Source organism: Protopterus annectens, chromosome 5.part0 (genome assembly GCF_019279795.1).
Source record: "Protopterus annectens isolate FY-2018-M chromosome 5.part0, PAN1.0, whole genome shotgun sequence".
In the NCBI taxonomy this organism is placed as follows: domain Eukaryota; kingdom Metazoa; phylum Chordata; order Ceratodontiformes; family Protopteridae; genus Protopterus; species Protopterus annectens.
The window spans coordinates 1,194,058,312-1,194,071,536 of record NC_056735.1 but is presented as its reverse complement, the minus strand read 5'-3'; the positions used below and the strand labels follow the sequence as shown (position 1 = coordinate 1,194,071,536).

The 13,225-nt window shown below is 40.6% G+C and overlaps 1 protein-coding gene across 1 annotated transcript in view; it reads left to right on the top strand.

Moving 5' to 3' along the window:
- Positions 1-13,225, top strand: part of HADH (hydroxyacyl-CoA dehydrogenase) — a 625,146-nt gene that overhangs the window by 262,407 nt on the left and 349,514 nt on the right. Inside the window, exon 6 of the mRNA XM_044071062.1 lies at positions 3,626-3,698. Coding sequence (XP_043926997.1) covers positions 3,626-3,698 — 73 coding nt within the window. The remainder of the gene's footprint in view (positions 1-3,625; positions 3,699-13,225) is intronic.

Genomic DNA, 13,225 nt, shown 5'->3' with positions numbered 1-13,225 from the left:
GCTTTGCTGTAGTCAGATGGCTGCTAATAACCTTGGTGCTGCTTACACACATTAGGATGTGGATGTTGTAGAGGACTGTGAGAAAGCAATGGCTATAGAGCTGATACACACTCAAGGACCTTCTGCTGTCAAAATGCTGTTGCTAGACTCTGGGGTGGTGCAACCTTCCCACAAACTATTTTGTGGCATTTCTCTTCATGCATCCAAACCCATCATAGCTCTTGCAGGATGCGTGGCTCACATGGGTTCCCATATGGTAGAAATAGTGCACTTCCCCATGCATCTCAGCTGGCAGCTGTATGTTATGTCACATACTTGGAGCTCCAAGTTATCTTCTTGGCCCTAAACGCTTTAGGGACTGAGATGGGCAGAAATGAAGCCCTTCAAGGAACTTCTTGATCAGCTGATGCTGGGCCGCAGTCCTATACTCCTGTAGGTCACAGTATACATACATAACAGGTATACCTGCAGTGAAGTAGAGGCCCAAGTCAAAAGGTGTGTGAGATGGGTCAGAACCACTTGCACACTGACCAAATGGGGCTGCACAGGGTTCCACATGAGTTTACCAGAGGAACTGTGTTTTTTGGGGTTGGCAGATCTTGGGCACTCCAGGGTAATGATGAGTGTGATCACTCCTGGTTGTTGAAAAGGGCATGGTCCCATTCACTTGGATCGTGATCTTGATCCAAGTATATCAGTCAATCCCCTTCTTATCTTAATCGTGGTTAAAGATTTCCTTCACAGCTGAGGCAACAACTGGCTTAGCCTTTGGGCCTGATTTCTGTTGCAGACTTGCTAATCCAACTGGATCTGCTGAGTTTGGGTCTTGTAGGTCACTGAGGCTGGCAGAAAGTGCCACTGGCACCCGAGTGGAAACTGTTGTCAGTTTGCTTGGCAGGCCTGCCCATTCCTCCAAGTACAATTTTCAAAAGTCTTGGTCAGAAAGTGTTCAGTGTCCCCATCTGGTCAAATTGCAGGTGATCCTGATCCTTCACAGGCAACTTTTGATTTCAGCTTCAGTTATTCCAGAGTATATGCTCCTGCTTTTCTTTATATCATGACCTTTTGAAGGTTCAAATTATGGCTCGGTGCTGGCTGGTTAAGAGGTTCTTTGGATGATTCCTCTCGTCTCCTTTGAAGACACTCCCTTGTAGGATCTGAATGTTGTGATCATCTGGCTTGCTAGCCTGCTTTTTTTCCTTATCACTCAGTACCATCAACGTTTTACTACTTTGAAACTCTTCTTGGTCATCATCTTTGTATAGGATCAATGCCTTCAGTCTGTAACATGTAGAGAAATACACACCTTCTTTCACCTGGGCAAAGTGTTCCTCCAGCCTAACTTGTGTTTTCTCTTGAAAAGTGCATTTTGAACTGCAATGAACCAGTCTATTTCCCTATTTTGTTCTGTGCTAGGACAAAAACTAGGGACTGAGATGTACACTGTTAGTTCATGATGTACCTGTAGCTAGTGTGCAACTGTAGGAAAATGTACAATCTGCTTATGTCCTTTGCTGCACAAGGAATCTCAGCTACTGATGCCTACATTACCTTTTGCCATGAAGTGATTCTGCTCGAGAAATGTCTGACTCCACTGCTTGCTTCAGGCATCTTGGTCTTCAGTGTTCGCAGTCACTAAGTAGTATTGTCTTTTGTTTTTTTTTTTTTGTTTTTTTTGGCTTCCCGCTCCAAGACTTTGCCTCTTGGGTCTTCTACATTAGCCCATTTGTTCCAGCAGAACAGGAGTCCTGTATTTCCAGGCTAAGTGAGAGCCTGCCCAGAGAGCTCAATCCTGATTCTTCAGATATTGAATTTTCATTTGGCTTACTTATCTAAGATTTGTTTGTTCAGTTTTATTTTTATGTTAAGCTGGTATAAGACTTCTCAAATACAAGTGAAAAACAAGCTTTTTGATATTTTCTACAATAACTGACTTGTAAAGATCTCTTTTGTTATCTCAAACAAAAAAAATAAGAACGTATTAAGAAAAAATATTTGACAGTTATCTGTCAGTCTCCCTGGAAAAACAAAATAAATTAAGAAACTTGTATATACCTTGCTGTACTTTCATAGTATGTATGTTTTATAGTTGTTCAAAAGTCAGAATATTGGAATAACTCAACTATAATGTTGCTGTATGTGTAGAACAGATACTGTTAGCCTACAGTTAACATCTGAAAGTTTTAATTTACTCTTATTGAAATAATTTATGCAGTATTGCTTATTCCTGTTAGGAGTGAAACTAGCACTGGGAGAAACTACTTTTCAAAATTTACTATAGTCAGTTAAGTCCTAAAAAGGACTGCTGGGTAATTAGTTTTTAAATGCATTTGTATTTTGACACTGCCAGTGTATTACATAGCATAATTATATTTCATATTTAAACATTTTGTTTTTGGCGTTATTGGGGGTGTTGTTGCTTATTTTTCCTCACTAGAAGGTGTAAAAATACATATAATATAAAATAATTTTCATAAAACTTATTTTTTTACCACAGATAAATGCAGATTTCCTATTTCATTTTATGCGGTAGCTATATTCATGAATTATGAAATGCAATTTTAACAACTGTATAATGTCTTTTTGTTGATGCCCAAATAGTTTGTTCAGTGTATTTTCTGAGGTGGCAGCTTTTTATTTTCATTTATATTAATAGTTAGCGTAGCCTAGTGTAGCCAAGGCTTATATAATTCACCATAGCAATACCTTACATGTAATGTTGGCTTATAAGGACAGCTGCATATGTGCATCAGTACCTGGCCCATGAAAGATCCCCATAAGCTCCTTACAGGTAGGTGCTACGGCTATGTCACATTTTTGTAACAGAAGCCATACAAATAGGACAGGAACACAAATATTGAATGATTTAATATTACGTTGCCACCCCCCCCCCCCCCCCCCTGCCCAGCATGTGCTGTTATCATGTATACTAATGAGATGCTTACTATCATTTTTGATTTTCAGGTGTGTGTTGCAGTCTGTCCCTTTGTTCCTTGTCACTTTTCTATCATGCTGCCCTTCTGAAGTTTTCCCCCCACAAAGGAGGATAATTACCTTTTTTAAAGTTTTGTTACCCCGCAACAGGTGTCTTGTCCAGCCAGCTGAGGTGACTTGTTTGAAGCCAACTGCTGGAAAGAACTAAATAGCAAGCCATATGCAGGCACTGCTCTTTAAAGGATTGGAATGTCTTGAAGGGGAGCATCAGGTGGGGAACTGCTGTAAAATCTGTAGCTGTCTACAGTCATTTAAGATAGGAAGGTTCCCAGGATACCTCTGTCAATATCCAGTAATATGGTGACGACTTCATGTAACTGTTGGAACATACCAACAGTTCTTTCTGTTCCTCAAGCAAGATTTTCTTTTTCATGTCAGAGTTTTGCTTTACAGGAAGTTGTGAGGCCTTTTTTTAATGAGGTCTGCAGCGTGTATTTTATTCAAGAATGAGACTGCGGGATAACTTCAGAGGTTTGTACTATAATTAATGATCTTTTAATGTAAGATGAAGATTCTGAGATCACCTTAATAGTTTCTTTTAATACTGAGTCCATACTTTATTTTACATGTACTGAAATGTTTTCTTCACTTGCTGAATGTTGAATGAGACTTGTTTCACTTCTTTTTGCAGGATACTCCTGGATTTATTGTAAACCGCCTTCTCGTGCCTTATATGATGGAAGCAATAAGACTTCATGAGCAAGGTTTGAATTCATTCATTCTATAGTTACCCATCAGTTCTGGGGGGGGGGGTGACTTGTGCTGGTGCCTATCCTGTCACTCTTTGAACTCCAGGCAGAAAGATGTATCCATAAAGTACTAAGCTATCACAGGGCACCATAACCTAACCCATACAGACTTGCTGACATTTTGAAAAAATAGTAGGTTGCCCACAGTATGTGTTTGGGATGTGGTAAGAAACTGGAGCACTCTGATACTGGCAGGATATGCAGATTCTGCACAGAGGGTACCCCAGCAGAACAGAAGAACCAAGTGCTCTGAGGCAGAAATACTAACCACTGCTCAGTATTTGAGTTGACCAGAACCTGTAGTAAGTGTAATATAGCTCTGGGAACCTGAACTTTGTTTTCAAATACGTAAAGGAATGACTCTGAAAAATATGAGATTACAGTAGGTGCACTTAAGGCTGTTGCAGCAAATGTTTTTCATGGCTGCCTCAGTAGATTCAGCAAAAGTCAGCTGTGACATCATAGTGTAACACTCCTTCCTTTATCAACAGTTTGTTGTGTCCTTGACATCCTTCCTTCCTCCATAACAGGGTTTTTCTTTGACTTGTTCATCAGAAGTTGTTCCTTACGAAAGGCAGCCACGTAGATAGCTGTCCTATTTAAAAAAGGCACCTTTTTTTTTGTTTTTAGTCACTTGCCAGTGTTAATGTGCTAGAGTGTTTTTAGATGTACTTGGATGGTTTTAGGCACTTCTCAGTGTTGGTGTGCTCCAGTGGTTTTTGTTACTTGCCAGTGTTGGTGTGCTGTAGTGGTTTTAGTCACTTGCCAGTGTTGGTGTCCTCCAGTGTTTTTTGTTACTTGCCAGTGTTTGTGTGCTGTAGTGGTTTTAGTCACTTGCCAGTGTTGGTGTGTTCCAGTGGTTTTTGTTACTTGCCAGTGTTGGTGTGCTGTAGTGGTTTTAGTCACTTGCCAGTGTTGGTGTGCTCCAGTGGTTTTTGTTACTTGCCAGTGTTGGTGTGTTCCAGTGGTTTTTGTTACTTGCCAGTGTTGGTGTGCTGTAGTGGTTTTAGTCACTTGCCAGTGTTGGTGTGCTCCAGTGGTTTTTGTTACTTGCCAGTGTTGGTGTGCTCCAGTGGTTTTTGTTACTTGCCAGTGTTTGGTGTGCTGTAGTGGTTTTAGTCACTTGCCAGTGTTGGTGTGCTTGAGGGATTTTAGTCACTGGCCAGGGTTGGTGTGCTAGAGTGGTTTTAGTTACTTGCCAGTGCTGGTGTGCTCGTGAGGTTTTAGTCACTTGCTAGTGCTTGTGTGATTGAATGCTCTTTTTCTTCACTCATACTGCAGAAGTTATACTTCTTATTTCAACAGGTTGCTTGTGCTGTTTGTCCTGAGCTCAGTTAAGATGTATAGGGAGTTCTTTTAAAAGTTTAATTTTGCTTTTGCTGCTATTGGAAGATTAAATGTGGTCCCTAAATATTTCTTCACAAATCCGGTAACATTTGAGTACCTCATTTTTATTTAGTTTGCTTTTCTTTTCAGTTTTTCCTCACTCTTGAGCAGACAGTTCTGTTCTTTGATTATTCTGCAGGTAAGTTCATTCTCCTTTTTCATCTGTTTAGGAAAGCTTGATAAGACGTTTTGTCAGCCTTGATGGTGCACCAGCTATAAGAAAGAGCCTAAGAATTTAACAGTCACGTTTTTGGCATTTACTGTATCAGCAGTTTCTAGTATTACAGCAAGTTCACTTCCTTCAAAAGCATGAACACCATTAAATTGTCTCAATTGCTTACTGTTGGCAGATCCAGGAACAAAGATGCAGCCTTTGAATTTCAGCATCAGTAGATGGTTGTGCTTTACTGCCACTTTTTACTTTATTCATTTCCTAAACTTATTCTTGGCTGACCTTGGTCTGTAGACCTTGAAGAACAGAGCCCTCCTAGAAGAGGGGAACCCCCAAGGATCTGTTAAGAAGTCATGCCTTTTAAAATACAGAATAGATTAACAGGTAGCAAGATAAAACCTCTGTAGAGGTCTAGGAGTTCATACAGACTGTTAGCTTGATTATCAGTGAGTGTGTATGCTGGATATCTCCAAGAGTGTTAAAAATTTGAAATTAAGAGATTTATACATCTTGCATTGTTTTTTGTCTACTATGATCAGTGTGCTACCCCAGTAAACAAACTAAATAAAGTAAATAAAATCCTAAATACTGAAGACCACACAAGTAAGCAGTTTTTCAGTCTGGTTATCTTAAAAAGTAAAGCATAGCAAAATAGTTGAATCCAAAAGTACACCGGACGTGAAATACTATACTTGTGTGGAACAATTTAACTGATACTACCCAGTTTGTGTGAAAATTATAGAGCAATAGAATTATCATTCTTTTAAGTAATTTTAAGATGAATACATACTGAATTATATGGGCCTGAGAAACTTGAATAAGTAGGAAATTAAGGGTGTACAGGCTTAAAGCTTTAAGAAGTCTTAACTGAACAAACTATGCCAGATGTTGATCCCGATAGTGGTTAAAATCTGTCCTGTTTCTACCCAGCACCTTTCTTCCTTGCCCTTCTTTGCTCAGCATCAATACCCTAATTTATTCCATTTTTGTAATACTGTACATATCCTGCACAGGCAGGTGTTCAGCTACTCAGATGGCAAAGCCTAGTGACTACTTTAGCTAATGCTGGTAGATCGAAGTTTCTTTGAGGAACAGTTAGCAAAAGACTGGGAGCCATCATGTTATGGTAGCTGGTCATTATCCTTGTCATCAAGAGCTGATGTACGTCAGCATTAAGCTTGCATGATGTGTGTGCTTCCTGGTCTCTGCTAAATGTTATGTGAATGTCAAGAAAAAAAAAAATAAAAATAGGTAAACATATGGACATTCTGCAGAAATTTGGACAGTTGAGAGGTATGACTCTAGGACACCTTAAAGGTGGTCAGCAAAGGATAGATTTCCTCATAAAATTTGTGGTTTTCTGGCAAAGCATTGATGATTGAAATCACTAAATAATGACAGACATTCAAGTTTCAGGCTTCATATCCTTCTGGAAATATGCAACACAAAACCCAATATTTAAAATCTGACCCTATTTTTGAGCTCCCTGTTATTTTTGGTTTTATCCAAATTTGTGGAGTTAAGTAGCTCTTTTTCAGCAGAGGCCCAGGGGCCCATTACCTTTCTATTGAGAAAAAAGCAGCAAATGCTGGTTGACCTTAGAAAGCATGACATAGTGATGGTTGGCTCTTATTTCTTGCTTGCTGAAAATGTGCAAGTATTGTTTGTGTGTGTGTGTCTTTGTGTATATTGGGTGTGCATGTGCATCATTTTGTTTATATATATATATATATATATATATATATAATGTGTGTGCGGGTATGTAGGCCTATAATGGGTCCCCTTCAGTTTGCCGACATTCCAGAATGCTGACAACCATATGATCGACATTCAGAATGCCGACAATGCGGAACCGGCATCTCACTATAGTGCGGAATGGAAAGATTTCCATTCCTGCACTGTAGAGCGATCTCTGAGTTGGTATATTAATGTTACGGGGGGTGTGTGGGAGGGAATGGGTGCGGGGGGGGGGCGTAGCCACCACCTTCTAGCATTTTAAAGGAAATTTTATTTTCGTTTTTTGTGGACTTCTTACAATGTCGGCATTCCGAATGTCGATCATATGGTGTCGGCCATATGGTTGTCTGCATTCTGGAATGTTGGCGTGTACAGAGGATCTGTGTGTGTGTGTGTGTGTATATATATATATATATATATATATATATATATATATATATATATATATCTGTATATAAAATGTGTGTATGTAAAAAAAAAAAAAAAAAAAAACACAAGCTTGCACACACATGTAGGATTTCATCAGTGGTTCATTGTCCGTTCACTCGAACTGGGGTCATAAATATAAGCCATAGGCTGTTTGGCCAAGCTGTCAAGGGATAGGTCTTATTTTTTTCCTGTCCTGTATATCTGCTGCTATTTGTACCCAATAGGTTGGTGCTTGCATGTTGTATTCATATCCTGTGTGACTAATTCCTAATTAAAGCAAACAAATTAAAATGAGTAGCAAGTGTTAACAAATATGTGACAGCCAATCATATTAAAATAATTTTATAACCTAGTATTTTAAACATAATTCCAGCTGGTAAGGACCACATTGATACTACTTAGCTAACCCAGTGACTGGGTCAAGTAATGTACCACCCTCCTTTCCTTGAAAAAATGCCCCACATGGTTACAGCCAATGTAATCTTTCTGATGTGGGTACTTCTGAAGTATAATGGGTACGGTCAGTTAATGCCACCAACATATCTGTCTTGCTCTGCAGTTTGGGTTGTTCACATACATCTTCTCAGTGCATGTAGTCTGTTAGCCTTATTTCAGGGATCGATAAATCCCCCATAGGAGATTCTTTATCATGGCTGATGGCTATTTTTGTGTAGCTAATATCTAATTTAGAATATAGTTCAGAAGGGTCATCTGTTATAAACTAAATTATTTACTTTGGCAAGCAGATACCATGTAAGGACTTCCACAATAAATGTCTTATCTACCTTGGCACCGAGTATGATGTGGGTTCCTGTTTGTATTGTGTATCATTTACTCAGAGGACAATCTGAGTTGTCAGAAGTCTGTGAAATTGAGCACTATCATGTCATCCTCCAAAGGAAAAAAAATCACGCAAAAAGAGAGAAGGGAAGGAAACTGAGGATGTGACCAACGACTTTAAGATTCCAGAGTTCTGTGATTTCTTACAAGGTGAGGTGCTTTCAAGGCCTCTGCAACTGTGGAATCCATTTTGGCCAAGACCACTATCGTGAGTTCTTTGCAAGTGCCCAAGCCATCAGTCTCTGGCATTTCTTTATGAAAGAATAATTCTGCGGCCTTTTTGACAGTTAGAGACCCTCTGTCATCTGAGGTATGTATCTCCATTATGAAAGGGGAATGTGCGATCTCCTGGATATTTATACATGAGGAAGTTCGCAGTGACTAAAGTGAAGGTTTTGGCTTTCCACCAGCAGCAAGACCTTAGGCCTCAAACTTGGCTGTGTCTGAACATATTGGACACATGATATCAAAGCTTAGCAGGAGCAGCCCATCTTGCCCCAGCCTACTCCAAGCAGTGCCTTGGCCCAACCCACCACCTGGGCTACTTCTTTGGATACTGTAGGTCAGCTGGCCGAAACCCTCATGACTTACCTCAGATCTGAGAGGCCTGAGCAGGAAACTCAGTTTGTCTCAACTCCCATCTAAGAAGTAAAGGATGTATTCCCCTCTAGAATCGGCCTCAAGTAACTCAGAAGCTGATGAACTGACATTTGGGCAGATTCTCATCAGCTGAGACCCAGAACTCTTGCCTCTGAGGACAACTTGCACTCTGACTTCCTACCAGAGATGATTCCACGGAGAACTCCGAAGCCTAGCAAAAGTGATCAACTTACATGTGTCTCCCTGAATCTAGGCCACTGTTCATCTGATGCTAGATGCCCTGGAAAATATCCTTCTGCTACTATATCAGCTGAGCCTGACTCCCTTTCACCTGCTCCTAGGCAACCTGGTCATTTTTGTAGGGTCGAGTCCCACAAGTACTTGTACCACAACTCACTTCTGGATCCTAGCAAGAGAGTAGATTTGGCTCTAGCTAAGAATTGTATCCAAATGACAAGGAAAGCAGCACCCCTGACTGATGCATGCTGGGGTAGAGGGCACATCTGCTGCATTGTCATTAAAGGGCTTTACAATTGCCAGTCTCAAGTGCTTTCTTATTAACCGACTCTGTAAAAAAAAAAAAAAAAAAATGAGTACCAAGGGGAAAGGAACTGGGAATAAAAACCCAAAAGAAGAGTTAATGGTCTTTGAGTGCTTGGCATCCCATTAAGAGAGATCACGTTTGAAATAAAGCTATGATGCTGTGGCTGTATCTTGCAGGGTAGCAGCATCAGGGTCAGTTATTTGAAGACGTGTCTGGTTGAGGACAACTGCTCTACCAGATAGTGTGAAGTCTAACATCCTAAATGCCCCTTGAAGTAAGGCTGTATTGTTAGAACTCTTACCCATGAAGTGTACAAAAAGCTGGAGAAAAAGGGTAAGAGTAACAAAAAAGAATGATCAAGTAAAACAAGGAAAATGCCTGGGGCCCACAGGACTGAGTGCCCCTCCCCCCAAGGAAGGGTCTATATTGGATGATCGAACTTTCAAAAGTTCGACTGTCATATGGTCGACACCACATAATCGAATTCTTGAAAGTTCGAATGCTTTAACAGAGATCTCCGTACAGCTTGGAATGGGAAGATTTCCATTTTCTGCACTGTAGTGCGATCTCGGAGTTGGTATATGTAAAAAGTGTGGGGGGTGCAGGGGGGGGGGGCTTGACCCCTGCTTTTAAAATGTTCAGGTAGGTTATTTGTATAGTTTATTTTTTTTATTAGATTTTCAAACTTTTAAAAGTTTGATCATATGGTGTCGACCATATGACACTCGAACTTTTGAAAATTTGATTATCTAATATAGACCCCCAAGGAATTGGATAGGACTCAACCTAGCTACCCCCAACCTTCCCTGTCTTGTCTGCAATTATAAACCATTGGAAAGTAGCCAAACAAGGCAAATGGTTGCTAAACATAATAAAAATCCGTCATTAGTTGTTCTATACCTCGTTTCAGAGATATCTCACCAGTTCCCAGAGATCAAAATTGGTTCATTCTTCAGTTTGTATAAGATGTACAGGATTCTTCAGTTTGTATAAGATGTACAGGAGACAGAGTCCATAGAATGTGTCCTCAGAGGAGGAAGGCACAAGTTTTACTCCAGCTTGTTCCTGGTGCCAAGGAAGAGGGTAGCTTTAGAGGCCCATTCTAGATCTCTCCAACTAATCCATTTTCTAAAAGTACCTAAATTCAAGATGGCTCATCACCAAGGACTCCTATTAATTATTTCTCCAGGAGCACTTGTGGTAATCTTGGATTTGAAGGAAGCTTATTTTCTCATATCCATAAGTAAAAGTTTTAGAAAATTCAATAAGATTCACAGGAGAGAGACAGCGCATCATTAGTTCACCACTTGGCTCTTTGGCTTGTTCACTGCACCCAGTATTCATAAAACATCTGGCTCCAGCTATGGCCTTTTGCAGGACAAAGGTCATACAGATCAACCCCTACATAGACGGCCTTATATTAGTAGAGTCCTACCAGAGTGGCTTGAATGTCCTGGATTTAAAGCGCTTCAGGGACCCTGTACCTGACAGTAAACGTGGAGAAATCTTCCTTAATTGATTCATTCTCACTCTCTGTCCTGGCATCATCTTTCTGGGAGCATGTCTGAACATTACTCAGGACAATGCCTATCTCCAACAGGACAGTTGGAGATAAGTATTTCACCAGCTGTATTCAAAATTAGGAGATACAGCCTGATGTTATCTTTGTCGTTTGGAATACATACGTGTGCATTCTGACAGTGCCTTTTGGTATACCTGAATATGAAGAAACCTCAATGCTACTTGAAAAATGGGTGGAATCATCACATCTGTCAGTTGAAAAACAGCATTTCCCTGCTGCCATGCATAAAGGAAGGGATCTGATGGTGGAGGTAGCAATGTGTCATAAACAGAGGTTGCCCCTATCAGCATATGGAACCAGCAATAACCCTTAAATAGACTTCTCTGGAATAGCATGGGGACTCATGTGGGGACCTTGAGGTCCAAGGAACTTTGGAAGATCGAATGAGAAAGAAGCACATAAACCTCAAGGAAATGATAGCAGTCATCTTGGCATTGAAAGCCTTTCTCCCTGCTGTGCATGGAGTCTTGCGCAGATGGACAGTGATGTGGTGCATAAGCATGGAGGGACTGCTGCATACTGCGCAGACTATAAATGCAAGCTTGGGAGGTTGCATTACAGAAGGGAGTATTCCTGAAGACCATGTATATTTCTTGAAATATAATGTGACGACAGACAAACTAAGCAGTGCCAATGTAAATCTCCCATGACTGGAACCTACACAAGGTAGCTGTTGTAGACTCGAACAGCAGATGGGGTGTGCAAAAAGTCTTCTGTACACTTTCCCATGCCGTAGACCTCCAGGTTATCAGCAAAACTAGAGGAGAAGTCACAGATGAAACTCCTAGCTCCTTAATGACCAAGACAACCGTGATTCCCTCATAAACGTGATAAAGAAAGTGCAAAGTCTTACCTCAGTGAATAGACACTAATTCAGTTTACCAACCTGGCCAAACTAACCCAGACAGCTTTGCTCATCTTGCATTAATCCCAGGAAAGCGCAAATTTTCAGAGGATGTACTAAACATTATGATGGAAGCTAGGAAACCTACTACAAGAAAATTGTAGTTAGCAAAGTGGAAAAGGTTCTTCTCCTGGTGCCAATCCAGGGAGCTTGACCCTTTTAAAGGCTAAGGTGTTTTTGCCCTGGAATACAAATCAGACCTGTACAAATCCAGTATAGCTTGCATATCTGTTCAGGTGAATGATACAGCTGTTTCAGCATGTTTACCTTTGGTATTGCCTTCATACTCCAGACCTTCACTTAAACAATTCCTAAGGTGAGATATCAACACTGGACTGCCCAAAATATTCCATGGGATGGACATGGTCTCCTTTTGAACCAGTCGCTTCTTGCCTCATTCAGTTCCTGTCTTGAAAAACACTGCTGTTGACAGCTTCTGCTGAATGTGTTTCAGAACTGCAAGCTCTGATCTACAAAGAATCATTTCTGATGTCCCATTAAGACAGAGTGGCACCATGGACCAATTCTTACTTTATGCTTAAAGTGGTTACTGAACTGACCTGAAGCTAGACCATTCAACTCTTGTCTTTTTTCCCCAAGCCTCAGAACTTGGGGGGGGTGATAAAATGTTAATAGACTAATCTTTTCTAAGTGGCTGGGGTATTGCATTGCATTTTGTTATTAGCACCATGGGAAAAATTAAGTTGTAGGCCAAATTGGAGCTTGTTTCCCTAAAGAGAGCACTGCCTTAAAGGAGTCTCTACCCAAGCTCTTTTTGATGTATCTTCCTGGTCTTCTGTGCACCCCTCTTTAAAGCATAACAGTTTTGGGGCTGCATCTACAGCTGGGGAAGATTTCCTTCTGCTATCCTGTAAAGCATTTTTCCAAATAGGTCATCCAGCATCACTGTTCAAACTTCTTTGGGAATCTTCCTTCAAGTGAAGATGCAACAGTGAATGGTATGATGAACTTACTGCAGCTAGGAAATGAGCATAAGTGTAGATGCTAGAGTAGTTTCACAAGTCCACGTTTCCTCCTTCCATCCCCCCTTTTCTACTTTTTCTTGATATTACTGTAGAGATAAGGTGGTATTATCTCTACTCTGCTAAGCCTCGTCCCTTGTTTTGTTAGCCTTTTCTTGGAATATTAGGATTGGAACACCTTGGGTTGAACCCTAGCTAGTGGCAGGTATTCCACCCACTCCTGCTTCTTCCAGGGTAAGGAAGAATTGGAGATGGCATTTATACTACTGATATCCCCACATGAGAAGGGTTCCTATTATATAATC